This window comes from Felis catus, chromosome A3 (genome assembly GCF_018350175.1).
Source record: "Felis catus isolate Fca126 chromosome A3, F.catus_Fca126_mat1.0, whole genome shotgun sequence".
NCBI classification, from domain to species: domain Eukaryota; kingdom Metazoa; phylum Chordata; class Mammalia; order Carnivora; family Felidae; genus Felis; species Felis catus.
Genome location: NC_058370.1, coordinates 133,161,707 through 133,182,340, shown reverse-complemented (window position 1 = coordinate 133,182,340; position 20,634 = coordinate 133,161,707). Strand labels below are relative to the sequence as shown.

Genomic DNA, 20,634 nt, shown 5'->3' with positions numbered 1-20,634 from the left:
CTCAGTTTGGAGCGTGTACATTTGACACAGTGGAAAGATACTCAAGCAGAGTTGTCAAAGACGCTGTCGAATTGAAATCCCGGTGTTATAAATGTGAATATGCCCCAAAGGGCTGAGAGAAAAGTCCTCCAACATCCTAACGGTGGCTTTCCCTAAGTTATGAGCATTTTTTATTGTCTTTATTATAGTATTTTATATTTCATAACTTTTCTGTAATGAGCATGTATTATTTTTATAATCAAATTTAAGTGTTACTAGAATACATTCATGGCATTATTTATAGTAGTGTAAAAATTAGAAACAACCTATGTGTGTAGCAGTTGTAGAAGATTGGTAAACATTAAGTGGAAGGATACTGAAAACCGTCTAGCCGCCTTTTGAAAAAAGCTTTTCAGTGTTAGTCAAAAAGGAAAAGTCTGTTTAAAAATAAATGAAAAACTTGAAAGTGAAGTCTGCCCTATGGAATGGAGATTAGGAGAATCTAGAATCAATTGTAAACTATAATATAAATCTGTAGATTTGCATTATTAATAATTATTTTACCCTCTGTTCATAGGTGAAAGAACGGTAGCCTATTTGTCACCAGATATTTAGTTTGACCTACCAGCTTTTAGGGTGGACATTTGAAAATATATTAGATCTTCTTAGCTTCCCAGATTGCTTTTCATTAAGGACCTTACAGTCCTGAACTTATCGTACGTGATACTAGTCATGAATTTATCATACATCAAATTGGTTTTTTGAGATGATTTTTTTTCTAAGGGGAACATTCACTGCTCTGGTGTTTATTTTGTTTGCAGATAAAAATGCTTAATTATACATCCTGCCTGCATTATTTAAAAGGATTAGAATTGCCATAAATCTTGTCGGTAATGTTAAAATTGTCTTAACTTGAAAAGATACTTCAAATCTTGTGCAAAATGAAGCAACTGTTCTAAATGAAGTAATTTTATAAAGAAAAAAGACCAGTTCATCTCGAAGGTCAATGAGATTTGATTTCCTTTTTTCTCTTTTAAATTCACAGATTAGAATACAATGTACAATATTTCGGTGTACAAGTAGAATCACTCTATCTCAACATTTGAAAAAAACGGAAAAGGCAACACTGCTACAGGGAGCGACAGCATTACTCGCACCTCTGTAACTCCACCCTTGTGTTCACTCTAGTCGTTCCCCCCTGCCCCCACTCCAGAGTGATCACTGTCCTGACTTCTCACTCCGTAGAAGCATGGTGCCGAGTTGCTGGGTTCTGTACTTTATATGCATGGATCGTTCTCTACTGCACCTGGCTTCTTTCTTTTAACGTGATGTCTTGAAGATTCATCCATGTCGTTGCAGGCAGAGCGTTCATTTCCTTGCTGCAAAGTGCTCCTTTATGAGACTATATCAAAATTTACTTATCGTTAATGGTATTTGGGTAGTTTCCAGCTTAGGGCTTTTGAAAATAGCGTTATTAATTAAGAATGTTCTGGCACATGTCTTTATGTGGACATCATGTACATTTCTGTTGGGGATATGTAGCTAGGAGTGGAGTTGCTTCACCAAAGAATGTGCACATGTTCAACTTTAACACTGCCAACCAGGTTGCCAAAATGTTTGTCTTTAGGCCCTATTTTAACAGGGTCCTACCATATCAGAAATGTTAGTTTCTCTGAAATTCCATAAGCCTTAAAAAAAAAAAATCTTACTTGAGTTACTTGATAACTTTCTATTTTTATACTGTGGTTATTTTCACACACCTTTCACACACCTTTCTGGGTTATAAACTCCTTGAAGGCATTGTTTTATTCATCTTTACCTTTCCCAAAGTACCTCGCATAGACTCTAGATTTAACATTTTTTATGTGAATGGATGAGTCAATGAGGTAAAATTATATGTAGTATTAATTTCAAAGATGTTTATAAATGGCAAAAATAAAAATAGCATACCAGTTAAACTACGGGGGTGATCTGAAAGTGAACAGCATGCATTTCTTAATAATAGCTCATAGATTTTCCTGAATTCTATAAGAGAATCTTACATGCAGTTATATGGGAGAAGTTGAGTTGTGCCATTTTTACCTATTAGACTTAAGCCTTGGTATTACCGCCCACGCAGAAGCATGTGAACATAGTAAAACAGTAAGCTAAACTTGGTGGCCATGAATTTGAAGGTGAATGAGAGGGTGTGGTGAGGAGGTGTGGGAGGGAGATCGTGCAGCAGAGCAGACACGATGGCTCTGTAACTCCGGTTTGGGTCACAGCTTTGTCCCTTCCCCCAGGTTCTTCTGTGACTGGCAAGAAGTAAGGATTTCTCTCTGTCATGGGGAAGGCCAGTAGGAGTTTTATGAGCCAAATGGAATTTTAGTGGCCTTTTTACTTAGCGTTATTACTGTTTTAAACTGCTAAGAGGATAGTAAGGATTTATGGGTGTTTTCCTCTTAATGCTTTTCTCCACATTCCAAATTTTATTCAGTGAATACGTATTACTTTTAAAGTCAGAAAATTTTTTCTAAAAGTAATTTATGTTGCAAAAGTTGCTACCTTGATTATCTTTTATTTCAGTCTTGGCCTACCTATGAGGAGATCTATAAAAAGATGATTGAAATTGCCAAATTCTTAGATTTGCCACGTTTTCCAGACATAACTGAAGACTGCTATCTTCATCCAAACATCTTGTGTATGAAATACTTGATGGAAGTCAATCTCCCTGGTAAGTGTGTGGGGTATGTGGTGAGGAAGCTGTTATCGAATTGTAGAATTATAATGAACAAAATACGGAATCCTCTCAAATCACTGACTATTAGAACCACCTGACAGGGTCCATAGTAACATGAAGCTTAATTTCACAATCCTTTCTTAAAGTATTTCAGGCCACGTAACAAGGTTAAAAGGACATTGTTCAGAAATTAAAGAGTTCTGTTTTGATACGAGGGATATGCTTGGTTTTACACTAAGTTTGCTGAGTGCAGTTAAAGTAACAAACGTTTCAATATGTGTTATTAATGACCTAGGTGCCCCCCTCCCGAAAAAAAAAAGACAGTGCTTTGTCATTTACGTGAAGCATGATTATTACACAATGAATTCTAATTTAAAAAACCCCAGAAGCTCACCTATGGTAATGTTTTTAGTGTTTGGTAACATGATGCTATTTCCAGTCCCTAAAACAAACGGAGATCAGTCTGGTAGGATCCCAGTGAACTCTCTGAGGCAATGAAACACAGATGTGGAGACAGCCCCGGAAGGCCTTGTTCACAATATACCGAGCCACAGGTAGCTCGATGGAATCTGCCAATGGAATCCATTCCTGAATTTCTTGCTAAACTAGAAATGTGAGAAATTCAGGACTTATGTTCTTAAGAGAAAATACAAACATGGTGTGCCTATCCTATTGCTTGAGCAATATAAAAAATGTGATTGAATATAGTTTTTAAACGGGGAAGGAAAATGCATATGTTCATGAACAAAGCAATATTCAAAATTGTGTAATGTAATTTTCACGGTAAAAATAAATCTAAATATGTCATAACATAATATATGCACAAATGTTATACCAGGTAATAGAAGGAATACAGGGGCTTACCAAAATGTAACTGACACAGGTCGGCTCATGGCAAGCGTCTGGTTCATGGGCTTGCTGTTGGATAGAGAGGGAAATAAAGTCAAGAGGAAATGGCGACTGAATGCATGCATCAAATTGCAATTTAATTCATTACAATTTATTATGCTCTTATAAATAATAGCTATTCTGCTTAAATTAGTTAAAGTAGAATGTTGCATATCTTATGTACTTAGCGAGTAAAGAAATTTGTTTAGTAACTTAGTGTTTTCAAAGTATGTTCACTTGTACTATCTTACTTAATCTCAGTTTATCCTCCCATAACCCATTTTACAAATGAGGAAGTGACTAATCCAGAGTCACAAAGGTAATGATCGGAAAGCCTAAATATATAGGCCCTAGCTAGGCCGTCTGGTTTCAAGTGCCACATTATTCAGCTTCGAATGATAGGTGAAGGCTAAACCGAACATATAATGTCTTTGGGAAAGCAGTACATCAAGTTCAATATGCATCGAACCTTCTAGCGTGCTAGCCAGGGTGTCAGCCAGCGAGTGAGTGTATACTCGTAGAGAAGCGCTTGGTCTTATAAGGGAGTTAGTTTCAAGTAAGTGACAAATTGCTGTGGAAACACAGACAAGAAACCTGTATGAAACGATAGAAAACTAGTGTGTGGCTGTGAGTTAGGTACCAGAATGTGTCCTATAAATAGTAGATGTCTTAGGAAGCCCAAATGGGAAAAGCTACGCCTTGCCAGGATCCTGCCATTAGTGTTTCTGTACAGATATCATTTTCGCGTTTCTTTTCTTCACAAAATGTGTGCCTCTGAGTTCTAGCATCGTACCGTGTCTTAAGATGATAAAACTTGTCTTACGCAGGTACAGTTTAGCGTGGTCTAGTTAGGCAAAGAATTTATTTCACATTTTGCTGTTTTGCTCTTCAACAGATGAAATGAATGATTTAACCTGCCAAGTGGTAAAAATGACTGGAGTAGGAGAGGTGGATTTTCTGACCTTTGACCCCATAGCTAAAATGGCAAAAACTGTTAAATATGATGTACAAGCTGTCGCCGTTATCGTAGTAGTATTGAAACTGCTCTTTTTATTGGATGACAATTTAGAATGGTAAGTGTATATCGATTTTATGAGGAAAAAATCGTACTGTTTTTACCTAATTATCAGAGGTAAAGGATTCCATATATTATCTGCACAGAAAATAGAGCCTCTCAGTTGTTGTGGAACATGGGCTAGTAGCAACAATTACTTCTTACAAGAATTTTGACTCGGCCAGTTGTCAGAGATTTAATTCTACCTTAGGAAGTTATTTGCCTTGCGTTTTCTTGCTATTTTTAGGTAGATACACATGTTCTCATTGCTTCACTGATTCTGGAGTTTAAATCATCATACACAGATCCTAAAGAATCTTGTAGCACTTTATCTGTATGCCTGTAGGCTCCTGGCGCTGTGTGTCTTCAAAGATTATTTCGGAAAGTAAAGGAATCTTGAAGGGTCACCCCTCCCGAATGCCCGTAAACAACGGCAGGGTGTGTAGGGATTTGCTTCTCCATTAAAAGTTGGCATCGGTGCCAAGTACTGTTCTACACTTTTCTTTAAGAAGAATTCAAAATGCAACTGTCTTCGAAGAAGTGATTTCTCAATGAATTGACTTGCTTCTTGGTGTTTCCAGGTCTTTGTCTAATACTGCTGAGAAACATAATGAAAACAACAAAGAAGGTACTTAACTTTTTATCATTCAACTTCAAAGTGATTGCAAGTGATGGATTAAAAGAAGCAATAGATGTAAGGAAGAAACTTTGAAAAATATACAAAGACACACATATGCACACATGTATACAAATTGTACCTTACGCCAGAATTATTTCTTCATGTAATTATCTAATTATACATCTAGGCTACTAAACTTCAGTGATTTCCTACTGTGTGTAAACACCAGCCGGCTTTTTTTAGTCCCAGCTTCTCCTCACTAGACCGCGAAGATGCTGGCACTTCTGGGACTATGCCATCTGTTCTAACGCCTCAGCCTTTGCTCACACTGGTCCTTCTACCTGAAATGTGTTCCTTCCTACCCCCCTCCTCCCCCAACCCCTGGCAAAGCCACCTTTATTCTCCAAAATTCTACCTTCCCTTCACACCCGCTCGTGACCTCACCACTCCCCAAATCAGAACTTACCACTCCTGCCAAACCGCTCCCGAACAAAGTTCTGTTGGAGGTTTCGCACAGTGAACCAGAGCTGGTGGACAGGGTATGTCCAGCCCTGGTAGATGGCCAGGACCTGTAAAGTGCTAAGAAAAGCTGGCAGAGAGTAAGGACAACGTAAACGATAGAAAGATAGAGAGGTAGATTGTGAGCTCCCAGAGGGAGGGACCACGTCTTTCTTTCTTCTTTTTTTTAAATGTATCTTTAGTGCCTAACACAGTGTCTGGCCTGGGAGCAATTCAGTGAAGTTTGGAAAATATATGAATTCTTAAATTCAATTCTAGTTTCTTAGTTCCCTCACTAGGATTTATGTTCATTGGTTTTTTTTTTTTTTTTTTAAATTTCAGCTTTATTATTGGGTTATAATTGACATATAAGATTGTAAGATATTTAAAGTGTGTATCATGGTGATTTGATATATGTTGGCACTGTGAACGGATTCTCTCATCTGGTTAATTAATACATGTATCACCTCACATTTTAATCCTGTTTGTGTGTGTGTGTGTGTGTGTGTGTGTGTGTGTGTGTGTGTGTGTGTGTGACAGAGAGAGAGAGAGAGAGAGAGAGAGAGAGAGAACATTTAAGTCCTATTGCCTTAACAGATTTCCATGATGCAATACAGTGTAATCAACTACACTCACCATGTTTTACATTAGATTTTCAGACCTTATTTATCTTAGAGCCAAAACTTTGTACCCTTTTACCAACCTCTCCCCTTCTCCCACCCCCAGCCCCTGGAAACTACTTTTCGACTCTGTTTCTAAGAGTTTGACCTTTTTTTTCCCCTCCCAATATTGCACATACATTGGTGTTAGGAGCTTGGATTTAACGGTAGAAATCAGTTTGTGAGTTCTTTCCAGAATATGTGCAGAATACTTCTTTCTGTACATTGCTTCATGTCAGTTTCAACACAGAGTGGAAGGTTGAACAAAATGTCTTCTAATGTCCCTTCTCAGGCTAAAGGGCCATCATAGACTGCGTAGACATTTAGAGTAAACAGAGAGCTCTGATATATCATCTGCCCTGTGATGCTCCAGATAAATCCCTGCTGTCAGCGGGGCGAGTGTCGCCGTCCCCACTCTCTCTGCTTCTCTGCTGTCCACCGTCCCCTGCCTCCCCACATTATTGATGAGGAACTTGAGGTTTAACGAAGTTGTGGCTTATTTAAGTTCACAGAACTTTGTGTTGTATGAATCACTATAGTTTTTCCCTGTCCTTGTAGCTATTTTGGTAATTCCTGCTCCTCTGTGGCAATATGGTCTATGATGCCATATTGAATTCAGTGATGATGATACTGGCCATTTGAAAAGATTCTTAGGTACACATTGAAGGAGACTGTCTTCATTAGAAAATATATAAACAAATTCAGCCTTGGGGCACCTGAATGGCTCAGTCAAAAGAGCATGCAACTCTTGATCTCAAAGTCGTGAGTTCGAGCCCCATGTTGGGTGTTAGAGACACTAAAATAATCTTCCTTTCCTTTCTTCTGATTCCCTCACTCTACAATCCTGTTTTCTGATTTACCTTTAATTTTATTTTTTTTCCCCTCTGAAATCATCCCATCCCCCCATGTGGATTGAGTAAAAGAGTGAGGAGTGAATTCTTATATTCGACTACATTCAATTCTGTTGTCTTTCTAACCTCGACATCTTGAGCACACACTCATCCCAGCTCTTCAGTACAATCCCCTTTCTTACTTATCTCTAGATTCTCTGGATTTGGATTCCGATTGGGAAGAACAGGAATAGGAACTGATGAAACTGGAAGTCCGGAGTCAACTATTACAGTGCCATTTCTCACATTTATCAGTCATTTGTTCCTTAATTCAAAAGTATTCGCAGACATATCAGAGCCTCACCGTGTGCCAGACGCTATGCTGGGTGTTGGGTTGGGAAGAAGAGTCATGATTGTAGTGACAGCTAAAATATGTCCTCTCTTCTCAAGGAGATGATAGTCAAATGTAGGAGAAACAGGCATATACAGGTTTTAGTATAATCTAGTTAGGGCCGCAATATAGGTAGGAACTTAGTGACGGATTGCTCAGGAATCATGTGGGAGTACAGAGACAGTGACTCCTTAATCCCCAAAATGTTGACTCCATAGTGTTTATTTGTGTCAATGAATGAAGACTCAAATGAACGAGGTATGTGGTTATAATGTGACTTATTTGGTTACTAATCATGGATTTCATTTCTTTCAGATAGGCCATGGTTTGATTTCAGAAAATGGTACCAAGTTATGAAGAAATCTATTGATGAGAAAAAACAAGAATGGGAGGAAGCCAGGGCAAAGTATGTTATCTCTTCTAGTTCTAGATTTACCTACTTGATTTCCAAGTCCGTTACCTTCTATTTGAAAGCTGAAGTTTCATTAGTTAGACTCACCAGCACTGTGACATTTTTTCTAGAAATACTAGCCCATATATCCTAATCAACTTTGTTTTTTGTGTTCCTATTAACTCGACTCCAGATTTTATTTGGATTTCACCAGTGTTTCCATTAATGTCCTATTTCTAACCTGGGATCCAATCCAAAGCACCACATGGTACTCAGTTATTAACTTTTTATAATTTGCATGAGTCTCACCTCCATTTCTAATATTCCTCCTTCTTCCCCTTTCTCGAAGTTGAACATTTTTCATCTGCTTTCCGGTATCACAAAGACTACAAATATCAGTCTGACACAGGCAGTTGGAATATTCCCCCAAATAAAGATACCCACAAAAAGCAAAACAGAAGAAAACTGAAAGAGAAGATATTTAATTCAGTCGGTCTCGCCATTTGACTTTGAACCCTCGTTCTGATGTAGGTTCACTGCGATAGAGTGGAAAGAGCATAGCCGTAGAGACAGTGCTGGGTTTGAATCCTGATTGCATACAGACTAGTTGTGTGACCGTGGGCAAGTTACTTAATTTTTTAGCCTTGGTGCACTGAAATTTGGATCGCTTGTAAATTTTCGTAGACATTGTATTTTATATAACACAGAGTACATTTCTGTTGATCTCTGGTTTGAAGAGTTTTATATCGATTCTTAGAAATTTGAGTCTTTACAAGACTTTGAAGAAAAAATTAATGTCTGTGTATTTTATGTAAATTTAGAATAACCCTCATTTGATCAACTAATTTTGTATACTTTGAGAAAAATAAAGGCTCCTCAAATGAGTTAAAATGAGAATTCATTCAACTCCAGGTTCCTCATCAATGAAGTAGGGATAATAATGCCTGCTTTGTGCTCTAAGACCTAAATTTCACTTTTCACAGGTAGAATTTTTCATCTACATTTAAGAGAGCTTTTAAATAGAGAAACAGACTTGTGGAGCTGAATGAGGCCCTGTGGGGAGGAGGATCCTTGCCAGAAAGGGGAGAGGTGTAGCAGTTTCTCGAGATTCAGGTTTGACACAGTGATGGAAGAGAAGAGGTGGGGCGGAAACTTCTTCTGACAGCCTGTGGGGACCCAGGAAACTGGGTCCTTCCTCTTCCTTGTCAGAGAAGGAAGGTCTCCTCAGTCGTTGGGTCTCAGCAGGTAAAATACTAGCAGCAAGAACAAGAGTTGGTTCCGTTGTCTCAGGTTATGTTGGAGAACCAGACGTCGGGCCTTTTATGGGGCCAGCGGGCTGTCCTGACCGATCCTGAGAGGCTAGGTATTCAGGGGCCATGCCACTTGGCGTCTCGGTGGTAACTAGGCATTTATTAGCTCAAACCAGGCACCGACTCACACTTCAGACATAGCTATTAGAACCCCAACTGATATTTCAGCCTTCAATTGCACATCAAAGACTTGCTGACTTTCAGCTACTCTAGGGGAGAATTTACTGCCCAAAGAGAGGTGTCTGTTTTCAAAATGGCATCTTCAAAATGGCTGGGAGAACAGCGCCCAGGGAAGAGACTGTCCAGGGGATCCGTTACCAAAATCCTTCTTCATAGGGTAGGTGCTTTGAGCTAAGTGAATCACTACTGACCAGCGCTTGGGCACACAGCCCCTGTGTGTGCAATCTGTTACCTGTCTGTTTCACCCTACCCCACCCCTATTGTTGACGTAAATTTGTAATTTTTTCTCCCGTTATTCTGAACGTCATCTTCCATGTTGTCAGACGAATGTTAAAGTGTCTCCTGTAGCTAAGTATAGGTCACTATGTATGAGATCATGAAAAACATTAATAAACAGTAGTTGAAAGCCTAATCACAGCTTAAGAGTTTGCCTTCATGACTTCCAGTTGTTACGGAAGATGCTGAGAAGAACATGGAAGAAAATTTAAAAGCATGTGCAGAAAATCTTTGCAGCCTTTTGGGTGAGGCACAGTCCCGTAGATATGATAACAGAAGTGTGATCTATAAAAGAAAGAAACTATAAGTTGGACTTCATCAGAAGAAAGAATATCTGTCCTCAAAAGACACTGTTAAGAGAATGAGAAGCGATACAGTGGGAGAAAATATGTGCACATCACATACCTGATAAAAGATCTGTATCTAGAATAATATTAAGCATTCCCATACAGTAAGAAAACAGACAAAAAAAAACCCAATTTTTTAAATGGACAAAAGATTTGAATTTCACTAAATACTTCACTAAAGAAGATGTATGGGGCCCCTGGGTGGCTCAATCAGTTAAGCATCTGACTCTTCATTTTGGCTCAGGTCATGATCTTATGGTTTGTGAGTTCAAGCCCCGTGTTGGGCTCTGCACTGAGAACAAAGAGCCGGCTTGGGATTCTCTGTCTCCCTCTGTCTCTGCCCCTTCCCCCTATGCACACACACGGGGGCTCTCTCTCGCTCTCTCTCACACTTTCAAAAATAAATAAATAAACATTAAAAAAAAGAAGCAGCAGCTGACCTTATTTTAAAAAAATTTTTAAAGATGTATGAAATGATGCCCAGTATCATCAGTTAATAGGGAAATGCAAATTAAAACCACAACAAGATATCATTACACACCAGTTAGAATGGCCAAAAACAAAGCGACATGAACAAAAAAGACCATACCGAATGTGGGAATTCAGAACGGTTCAGCCATTTTGGAAGTTTGACCGTTTCTCATAAGGTTAAACATACATGTAAACATTAATAACACTATGTAGTAATTTCACTCTTACATAGTTACCCAAGTGAAATGATAACTTCACGTAAAAATCACCATTCAAATGTTTGTACGGGCTCCATTCACAATGGCCAAAAAGTGGCCACTACCCAAATGCCCTCCAGCAGGTGAATGGATAAACCAAGCGGAATATGTCTGTGCAATGAGATACTGTTCGGCAGTCAAAGGAACAGACTTCGGATGCATCCACAATTCGAATGACTGAAATGCATTATGCTGAATAAAAGTCCCCAAAGGTGACATGTGGTATGATTCCCTTTATATGGCATTCTGGGAAAGGCTAAATTCGAGAGATGGAAAAACATCAGCAGTGGCCTGAGATCAGGGACGTGGGAGCGTGGGGAGGGGTTGTCTGTGAAGAGGCACGGGAGGCCTTGGGTTGACGGGCCTGCTCTGTATACTCACCATGGTGGTCGTTGCGCCGCTGTGTCTGTGTGTCTGAGCCGGCCGACCTGTACGCTGAGCTGGGGGGGAGGGGGGGTGTGTAAATTATACCTTAGGTTTTAATAGTTGGGAAATAGAATGGGAAGACTGGTGGGAAGCATATAGGATTCCTACAGAAAACATTAGGACTTTGTGACGTGCCTCTGTTTTTTCTAGCTTTTATAGTTTGGGGAAGAGGTAAGCAAAGTACAAATTTAAAGAAGGAGTGTTTAGACAGTTAAAATGTCATTTTACATCGCTTTTCCCATTTTCTAGGCGTATGACCCCAAGGAAATAATGCCTTCTTGATTATAGCACAATTGCTACCTGTAGAGGCATTTATTATAAATGCATAAGAAAATCTATCTAGATTAGGTATCACAAGGAATTTTTTTCTTAATTTTTTAATGTTTACTTATTTTGGGTGGGGAGAGGGGCAGAGAGAGAGGGAGACACAGCATCCGAAGCAGGCTCCAGGCTCTGAGCTATCAGCACAGAGCCCGATGCAGGGCTCGAACTCACGAACCGTGAGATCGTGACCTGAGCCAAAGTCAGACGCTCAACCTACTGAGCCACCCAGGCACCCCCACAAGGAATTTTTAATAGCGGGTTTATCCACTGATTGGGATTAAAGCATTTAGGGAACTTCTTTATTAATTTCCCCCCTGAGTACATTGTTAACGCTTATTATTTAAGAAAATAAATAACAAAAAAGATATTTGAAAGAATCGCAAACTTGTTTCCCATAAGTTTCAATGACAAGCTCTCGGATATATTTTAAATGTATGGTTCACTAAAATTTAGTTCGTACATAATTTTCAGGAAAACTGTCACTTATCAGCATCGATTGCATCACTACATCAGAAGCTTGGTGCTGACTGTTCACCTCGTATGAGTTACCAGAATCAGGACACCTCTGATTTAATCCTCAGCAAAAGGGCAGTTGGCCAAGGCACAAAGAACAGTGGTTTCTTAGGTGGTTTCACTTTATGAGAACAGACAGCAAGAGAATTTTATGGTGAAGGAAACCATTTCTACATTTTTATATAATTCATAGCTTCTTCAGGACCTTATGCCACCTGGGAGAGTTTGGGGATGAGCACGTCATTCTGTTGGCTTGCTGTCACCTTCAGCGCTCCTCACTTACATCTATGACATAAGTGCTACAGACCCGTGTCAGTAGGTCATTCCAAGGCAGAGGTACGACACTGAACAGGAATTTCAGAGATCGCTTCAGAGGAACTTTTCTGAACTGTGTTTAGGTCCGTTTCTTCTCCATCGTACTCCGCATGTTTTTCTGTGTTGTGCAGGTACCTGTGGAAAAGCGAAAAGCCACTCTACCACTCATCCATTGACAGAGCAGTGGCATTTAAAAGAAGAGGTGAGTTGTGGTTTCTGTTAATGCCCCGTAGCATCACCACGTAGAAAAGCTAAATATCTTGACTTGAAAAGGGCGTGCCTAGGGGTGCCTGGCTGGCTCAGTCAGAAGAGCGTGCTACTCTTGATATGGGGGTCGTGAGTTTGAGCCCCACTTTGGGTATAGAGATTGCGTAAATAAATAAAAATAGTTTAAAAAAAAAAAAAGTGAGTGCCGAAGGAGCTTTTTTTACTTCTTCAACAAGCGTTTCAATGTACATCCAAAGAAACATCATCATCTGCAAGGAATCTCCATGGGAATCTATTTCAGGAACGTTGCATTTTTTAAAGCAGAACTTAAGTTCCCACCAAAATCTGAAATCCTATCTTTCTATGACACTCAGAACTCTTTGGTTTGGAGAATTGCCTTTAGGTTGTCTTGTTAATTTTCCCCCCCTAATTGTGGTAAAAATACATAATATAAAATTTACCATTTTAGTCTTTTTTAAGTAGTTCCCCAGTGTCCCTCATCCAGTCTCAGTTTCCCTTATCGTTTTCGCCTTTCATTATCTTGGTGCGTTTATCAAAACTCAGAAACCGACGTTAGTACGTTACTAACAAGTAAACCACAGGCAGTATCTGTGATTTAACATTAGTTTTCATTTTACTCCTTTCCTTTTTTCCTCCCATTTCCAGAAATGGTGGTGGATCTACAAAAACAATTTAGCACATTGGTTGATTCAACACCAACTGTTGGAAGAAAAAAGCCTTCAAGTTTTCAGTTCAACTGGGCTGAAGGAGACGCGGCTAGAACCTGTTTCCACGGACACAGCCTCCAGGGGATCCTGAAGAACAAAGGCCAGTCACTGACAACCAAGAACTCACTCTACTGGCTAAGTACACAGAAATTCTGTAGAAGGTATGTGATGCTTTTAAAAAATCAAAGGATAGGGGCGCCTGGGTGGCGCAGTCGGTTGGGCGTCCGACTTCAGCCAGGTCACGATCTCGCGGTCCGTGAGTTCGAGCCCCGCGTCAGGCTCTGGGCTGATGGCTCAGAGCCTGGAGCCTGTTTCCGATTCTGTGTCTCCCTCTCTCTCTGCCCCTCCCCCGTTCATGCTCTGTCTCTCTCTGTCCCAAAAATAAACGTTGAAAAAAGAAAAATTTTAAAAAATAAAAAATCAAAGGATAAAAAAAAATCATGAAATCCCTCGTTTGGCATGAAGCAGTATTCTTTTCTAATTCAAAAAGTCACCTAAAATTAGAGCTGTCGTGAGGACCAGATAGGTCATTTGTTGGAATTAGGAAGATGTTGGGCGGGGCGCCTGGGTGGCTCAGTTGGTTAACTTTCCGATGTCAGCTCAGGTCATGATCTCACGGTCCGTGGGTTCGAGCCCCGCATCGGGCTCTGTGCTGACAGCTCGGAGCGTGGAACCTGCTTCGGATTCTGTGTCTCCCCCTCTCTCTGCCCCTCCCCTGCTCATGCTCTGTTTCTCTCCATCTCTGAAAAATGAATAAACATTAAAAAAATTAAAAAAAAAAAAAAGAAAAAGAAGATGTTGGGCTTAGAATCAAGAAAATTGGAATTAATGCATTGAGTCCCGCTTAAGAGTTTTAGGGATGGAGGTGTTAACTCACTTTACTGCGATAATCCTTTCACGACATGTACGTCGCAGGCCGTGAACTTAACATACATCGTGTCGATACTATCTCAACAAAGCTGAAAAGAGTTTTAGGATATAAAGACTTTTTTCGTTGTGACTTTGTATTTTTACACCAAGCTCATCCGATACTAATCTCAGTCTTGATGCATAGAAACCGTCTGTCCGGCAGTCTCCCCGTAAAGAGGATGTGCCAGTGCAGCCGGCTGTCCGTCCCCCGGCCCCGCTCTGCCCACAGCGAGCAGGTCACTTCCCGCTCTACGGCTCTGTGGCCCCAGTTGCAAAACCAGCGTTTGCGCGAGTGAGGGGGGGGGCTCACGTCCTTCTGTTTTTCCCGTGGCGCAAACGGCGCGTGATGCCGATCTTTGCCCTCTTCTCGAAACCTCCAGGGGCTCCCCTCCCACTCACAGGAAAGTCCGAAGACCCTCCAGAGCTCTCTGACCTTCCCTGCTTCCCTCCTTTTCTCCGTGTTCACTGCCTTTGCTCACGCCGGCCTCCTGGCCGTGGCTCGAGCTGGCCAAGCACCCTCCCCACGCCGGCCTTTGCACCTGTTGTGCCCCCAGCCCGGAGTGGTCTTCCTCCCTGTGTCCTCAAGGGCTCACTTCTGTCAGGTGTTTGCTCCAGTTTCTCTTCACCATCCTGTCTAAACTAGCACCAGCTACCCCCCCCCACACACACACACCTCATCACCCCCTGTTCCCCTTGCCTATTTTTTCTTTCTTATAGCTTCTGTCACTACTGACTAGATTGTTACTATATTTGCTTACTTGCCTGCCTTCTCACACTGGAATAGACTGTAGGGTCCTTGAGTGCAGGGACTCTGTCTTAATGAATTAGTGAAAACTCCCAGCAGCTAAAACGGGGCCTGGGTGCTCGCCAATTACTCGTTGAATGAATGAATGGAAAATAGAGATGAGAATTAAATGAGATGTTTGGTGTCTGGCACCTAGTAAATCTCAGTAAATGAAAACTATGACCATTGTTTTCAGTAAACCTAATTTTCTGTTAAAGAGTTTCTCTTCCTAAGTTGAGTAGCAATCAAAGGTAAGTAAGCTGTAGAAAATCCAAAAGTAAATAACAAAATGAAGTCATCTGCATTAAAATTCACTACTTAAGAAAGGCTGAGCAGAGTCTAGAATGACTGGGGTGCCGCCGTCTTAGCAGCAACGGGGAAATGCTGGAATCCCGACCCCCGGGTCAGCTCCGTGTCTGAGGTGATACATTCCTTTGCAGTGGTCAGAGCAACGACTCTTTCAGGTTTTCAAATTTCATCAAAAGGAAGAGGAAAGGTCGTAATCCCGGCCAGTGAGGAGCCCCCGCGTGAGACCAGCACGTTAGGAAGTGGTGATCTGGAGCCCTTCTGTCTCGTCCGCCTGCAGGGTCAGTCCTGCGTGAGGGAGGGAGGCGCTCATCGTACCTTTATGCTTTTCCCGTGGCGCAGTCCCTGTATTTCTAGACGTTCTTCACAGATGTCATACGGTGATAGAAGACAGTTACAAAGAGACCTTGGTATAGTCAGAGTTGAAACAGCGGAGATTTTTTTTCTCTCTGCGTCAACTGTTAAGGCTAAAAATTATAACCTAGAGACGAAGCATCAGTGATACCGTGACTTTATGCGCCAAAATTCTGTCAACCTTGCCTATTTCGACCGTAGCCTAGAACCAGAGGGTAAGCAAAAAAGGCTTCAGCGAACCAATAAAAATGCCCCAGGGTCCAGGACTAGAGCTGATGCACTTTTCTCAGAAAGCCCCTCGGCCCTTCGCTCACAGCCTGCTTACTCTGCCTGCGGGTGTATTTCTGCCAGGCCGAGTTGTCTGATTTCCAAACTCCGCATCGTCAAAAGAAACAAAGTAGGAGGGACACCTTTTGAAAAGGGCAGTGCTGATGATCATCTTGACAGCAGACGTTAAGTGACACCCACCCGGTAAACGGTAGAGGAGCCGGCAGCAGAAGCAGAAGCAGACAGAAGAATTCACATTACAGCGGTCTGGAGTTCATTCACGACACAGTCCAGTCCCTCCACGCCACAAGATAAGCCTGATGGGTCTCCGCTTGAACACAGAGCAAGACCCACATGCCGTGCGCATTCTCTTTGGGTTTGTTTTTCTTAGCTGTATTTTCTAGTATTTTTACAGTAAAAATGGACAGCCGGTAACAATATAATTGTAAAGGCTAAAACACATTATATTGAAGGTGCTCTGTTTAAGATAACCGAGTCACGAATCATTCCGTTTTAAAAGGTGTCCGTACAAAATGGTTAAAATGAAGTGTTCTGTTGCTGAGGAGAGCAGATCTTCAGCTGTGTAGAGAATTTTGCCACACGGAAGACTCACGTCTGTAAAATCTTGTGCGAACTCTCAGGCCTGGAGGACTAGGCAAGGAGGACAAGAGCACCTCTCGACGAGAGGCCGTTTATCCTTCTTACCTGAGGCGGAGCCAGCCGTCTTCGTGAATCAAAATGCCCTTCATACTCCTCAGTTGCCACAAGTGCCCGTCTGTAAGTAGGCCAGTCGCTGGCAGTTAGCTCGGTCCGAAGGCCTGTTGGACGCACTGGCTAATCAGGTGTCTGCCCTTGACCTCCCTGAGACGAGCCGGTGGTTCCTCTCCCCTTCCGCAGGAAGAGGAACAGCCATGGTATTTCAAGTTGCCACCCATGGGAAATGGAGAGGCTTTGGATGTACACACACACACACACACACACACTTTTTTTTTTTTTTTGCTCCCACAAAAATCTTATTTGAATTAAAAATTTTTTATTTTAGAGGCATCTGGTTAGGGTTTCAGTTAAGCATCCAACTTTTTTTTTTTTCAACGTTTTTTAATTTATTTTTGGGACAGAGAGAGACAGGGGCAGAGAGAGAGGGAGACACAGAATCGGAAACAGGCTCCAGGCTCTGAGCCATCAGCCCAGAGCCTGACGCGGGGCTCGAACTCATGGACCGCGAGATCGTGACCTGGCTGAAGTCGGACGCTTAACCGACTGCGCCACCCAGGCGCCCCAAGCATCCAACTTTGACTCTGGTCATGACTTCACAGTTCATGAGTTCAAGCCCCATATCAGGTTCTGTGCTCACAGCTCCGAGCCTGGACCCTGCTTCAGATTCTTTGTCTCCCTCTCTCTGCCCCTCTCCCCTTCACGCTGTGTCTGTCTGCCTGTCTGTCTCTCTCTCAAAAATAAGTAAATATTTTAAAAACTTTTTAAAATAAATAAAAAATTTAATTTTAACTAGTATTTTAAACTATAGTAAAAAAAAAAAGTACTCAAATATATCACATGCCAAATTTGAACCTATTTCAGACCACCAAAACATTAACTCGTGTTAGCAGGTTTATTTTTGTACGTATACAGACTTGCGAAACTATTCTTTTTGCAGACATTTGAACTTCTTTCAAGGAAGCTCTCATGAGGAAGTTCAAATGTGCCTTTACACTGACTGCCCCCTCTTTTAAATGTAAACCTATACTTCATCCCTTCACATAAAATTGTTTGTGTAAGCATATTCTTATAGCATCCATTTGCCACACTCATTTATTTTCCGTGTCAGAGACCAAGGAACATCAGTTGGCCCATGTTCTTCTCACAGCAGAATACTTAGCAATAACAAACTGTTGTATGTTATATTCAGTTTGATGGCTTATAACTCTAGGGTAGTTTTCTGAGTTTGTGGTAAAGAATATAATCCTTAGAAGGTATTCCTAGGGATTCAGCTTAAAAATAAAAGCCCTTATGGGAGCAAATAATTTGTGTGCCTTTTGTTATCTTTCTGGTATAGAGGTAGAGCCTCGCAAGGTAACAACCCTTTTTGTTGTAACTGTTTGTCTGAAAGAATCTCTCTCACAATAGCTGAAATTTAAAAGAAAAGAGGGCACCACTTTGTGAGAATTCATGTAAATGGCTTATAATTGATTTCTGTTAAACCAATCAATGAATAGTTGAGGCTTTTAAATTTCCTCTTAGTGAATATGGTAGGAGGTTGGCTTTGTTGTATATCATCATTCGAGTAGTCTTAAGACTTTAAGTGAGGGGCGCCTGGGTGGCTTGGTCGGTTAAGCGTCCGACTTCGGCTCAGGTCATGATCTCACAGTCCGTGAGTTTGAGCCCCGCGTCCGGCTCTGTGCTGACAGCTCAGAGCCTGGAGCCTGTTTCAGATTCTGTGTCTCCCTCTCTCTCTGCCCCTCCCCTGTTCATGCTCTGTCTCTCTCTGTCTCAAAAATAAATAAACGTTAAAAAAAATATAAAAAAAAAAGACTTTAAGTGAAAACAAAAATCAATTTCAAAGGAGTATAGTGGAAGTGAACATTTTTGAGCCCCTGCTAGGTGCCAACCATAGGGTTAAGTGCTTAATATATGTTCTCATTCAATGCTTTTGTCTACTCTCGGTGGCAGGCACTGCTATTTTTTCCTATTTTACAGGTCAGAGAACCGAGTATAGTTGTCCGTAGTCACAACTGACGGGGGCAGAGTTTTGTGGGGCAAACATTAACTTTCTTTCAGGAACCGAGGATCATATATGTTAGATAAATCCTAAAAGCGCATATCCTGTGTATGTTGTTTACTTGTTTTTTAAGCTTCTTATTATGGAAAATGTCAAGTATATTAAAAAAGAGAGAGACTAGTTTAATGAACCCTCCTCCCTGTACCTGTCATTCGGCTTTAACTGCCGTTAGCATGACTGGACTTGCTTCACCCACGCCGACTCCCTCCTCACCCCCACCCCCAGATTATCTGGAAGCATATCTCAAATGTCATAATATTTTTAAAAACAAAACCATAATAGCATTAATCAGACATTTAAAAACTAATAGTAATTCTGTAATACTATCAAACATGCAGCCAATGTTTAGATTTTTCCAATTGCTACGAATTTTTTAATAGAATTCAATCCAAATAAGGCCTATACACTGCAAGCAGCTAAGGTGTTCCTTGAGTGTTTTCGTTTGTAAATTCCCCTTGTATGTCTTTTTTTCTTTTTTTTTTTTTTTTACCCCTTGCAGGGAAAAATTACTTGTTGAAGAACCCAGGCCTTTTGTTCTGTGTAATTTCCCATAGCCTGCCTTTTGCTGATCACAGCCCCTGAGACTAGTTCGTCTGTGCCCTGGATTGCCTACACCTTGGTATAGTTAGAGATGGAGAGTTAGAGTGAGTTAGGGGTCCGTAATTAGAGATTTAGTGGTAGTTGGAGCTTTGCTCAGATTCAGGTTCTACTACTTTTTAAGATCAGTGAAATTGCTTTGTGAACTCTTGTTTCTGTAATAGGCACAAGATTGCGGGCTACGTTATCAAGGCTGGTGTCTTATTTTGGGTGGGGATTAGGGATTATTTATTTTCTTTAATTTTAATTTTTTTTTCAACGTTTTTTATTTATTTTTGGGACAGAGAGAGACAGAGCATGAACGGGGGAGGGGCAGAGAGAGAGGGAGACACAGAATCGGAAACAGGCTCCAGGCTCCGAGCCATCAGCCCAGAGCCCGACGCGGGGCTCGAACTCCCGGACCGCGAGATCATGACCTGGCTGAAGTCGGACGCTTAACCGACTGCGCCACCCAGGCGCCCCTATTTTCTTTTATTTTAAAAAATATGCCCAGAATCCCTTCCTGTGTGCCGTTGTTTGCCTCGAGCCGGATAAGGAGAACAGCCCACCTGGGACGGAAGGACGTCTGGGCGAGGAATTGTGAGGCCTGGCTCTGGGGCGTCCGGTTCCCTGGCCTGGTAGCTATGGGTGGTGCTGACCTCTTGTCCTCTAAAATTAAGGAGATTTGCCGGTGTTCCAAGTTTCCTCCCAACTCAGAGTACTGTTTTAAGCCGAACCGCATATATTTGCTAGGTTGTTCAGTGGATGTGTCAGGGATAGGTGCATACATTTCCAAATGGCCATTTTAAGATAACTTCTTCCTTTTTCTTCCCTCTCTAGCTATTGTAAACATGTGACGACCTATGAAGAATCAAATTTTTCTCTGAGTTATCAGTTTATAATAAACCTCTTCGCCTTCCTGCTAAGAATAAAGACCTCTTTTCTCCATGAAGAAGTGAGCTTAATTGAAAAGAGACTTTTCAAAACAAAATACAGTAAAACGAAAAAGAGATCTTCAAGATCCAGGAAAGGGAGAAAATACTGAGAAAAACGAAATCGAAACTCTCTTGGGAAAATATTTCAATAGTGATACTAATGTCAAATTATAATATTCCAGAGAATCGTGGAAAGTAGAACTATATTACATATACATGCTTACATAGACACACATATGTAGCAAATGTGCTTATAAAAACATGTATTGGAAAACGAGTGAACTCTGTATTATTTTTTAAATTATGAATGTTCCTTGACAAAATTAAAATAAGTTTTATAAATAA

At 41.1% G+C, this 20,634-nt stretch overlaps 1 protein-coding gene across 3 annotated transcripts in view; it reads left to right on the top strand.

Moving 5' to 3' along the window:
• Positions 1 to 20,634, top strand: part of TAF1B (TATA-box binding protein associated factor, RNA polymerase I subunit B) — a 102,002-nt gene extending 81,368 nt beyond the window's left edge. For all 3 annotated transcript variants that reach the window (XM_045054983.1, XM_045054985.1, XM_045054984.1), the window contains exons 9-15: positions 2,545 to 2,692; positions 4,482 to 4,659; positions 5,222 to 5,268; positions 7,953 to 8,043; positions 12,579 to 12,649; positions 13,321 to 13,543; positions 20,195 to 20,634. In XM_045054983.1, the coding sequence (XP_044910918.1) occupies positions 2,545 to 2,692; positions 4,482 to 4,659; positions 5,222 to 5,268; positions 7,953 to 8,043; positions 12,579 to 12,649; positions 13,321 to 13,543; positions 20,195 to 20,399 (963 nt within the window). In that variant the 3' untranslated portion in view covers positions 20,400 to 20,634. The remainder of the gene's footprint in view (positions 1 to 2,544; positions 2,693 to 4,481; positions 4,660 to 5,221; positions 5,269 to 7,952; positions 8,044 to 12,578; positions 12,650 to 13,320; positions 13,544 to 20,194) is intronic.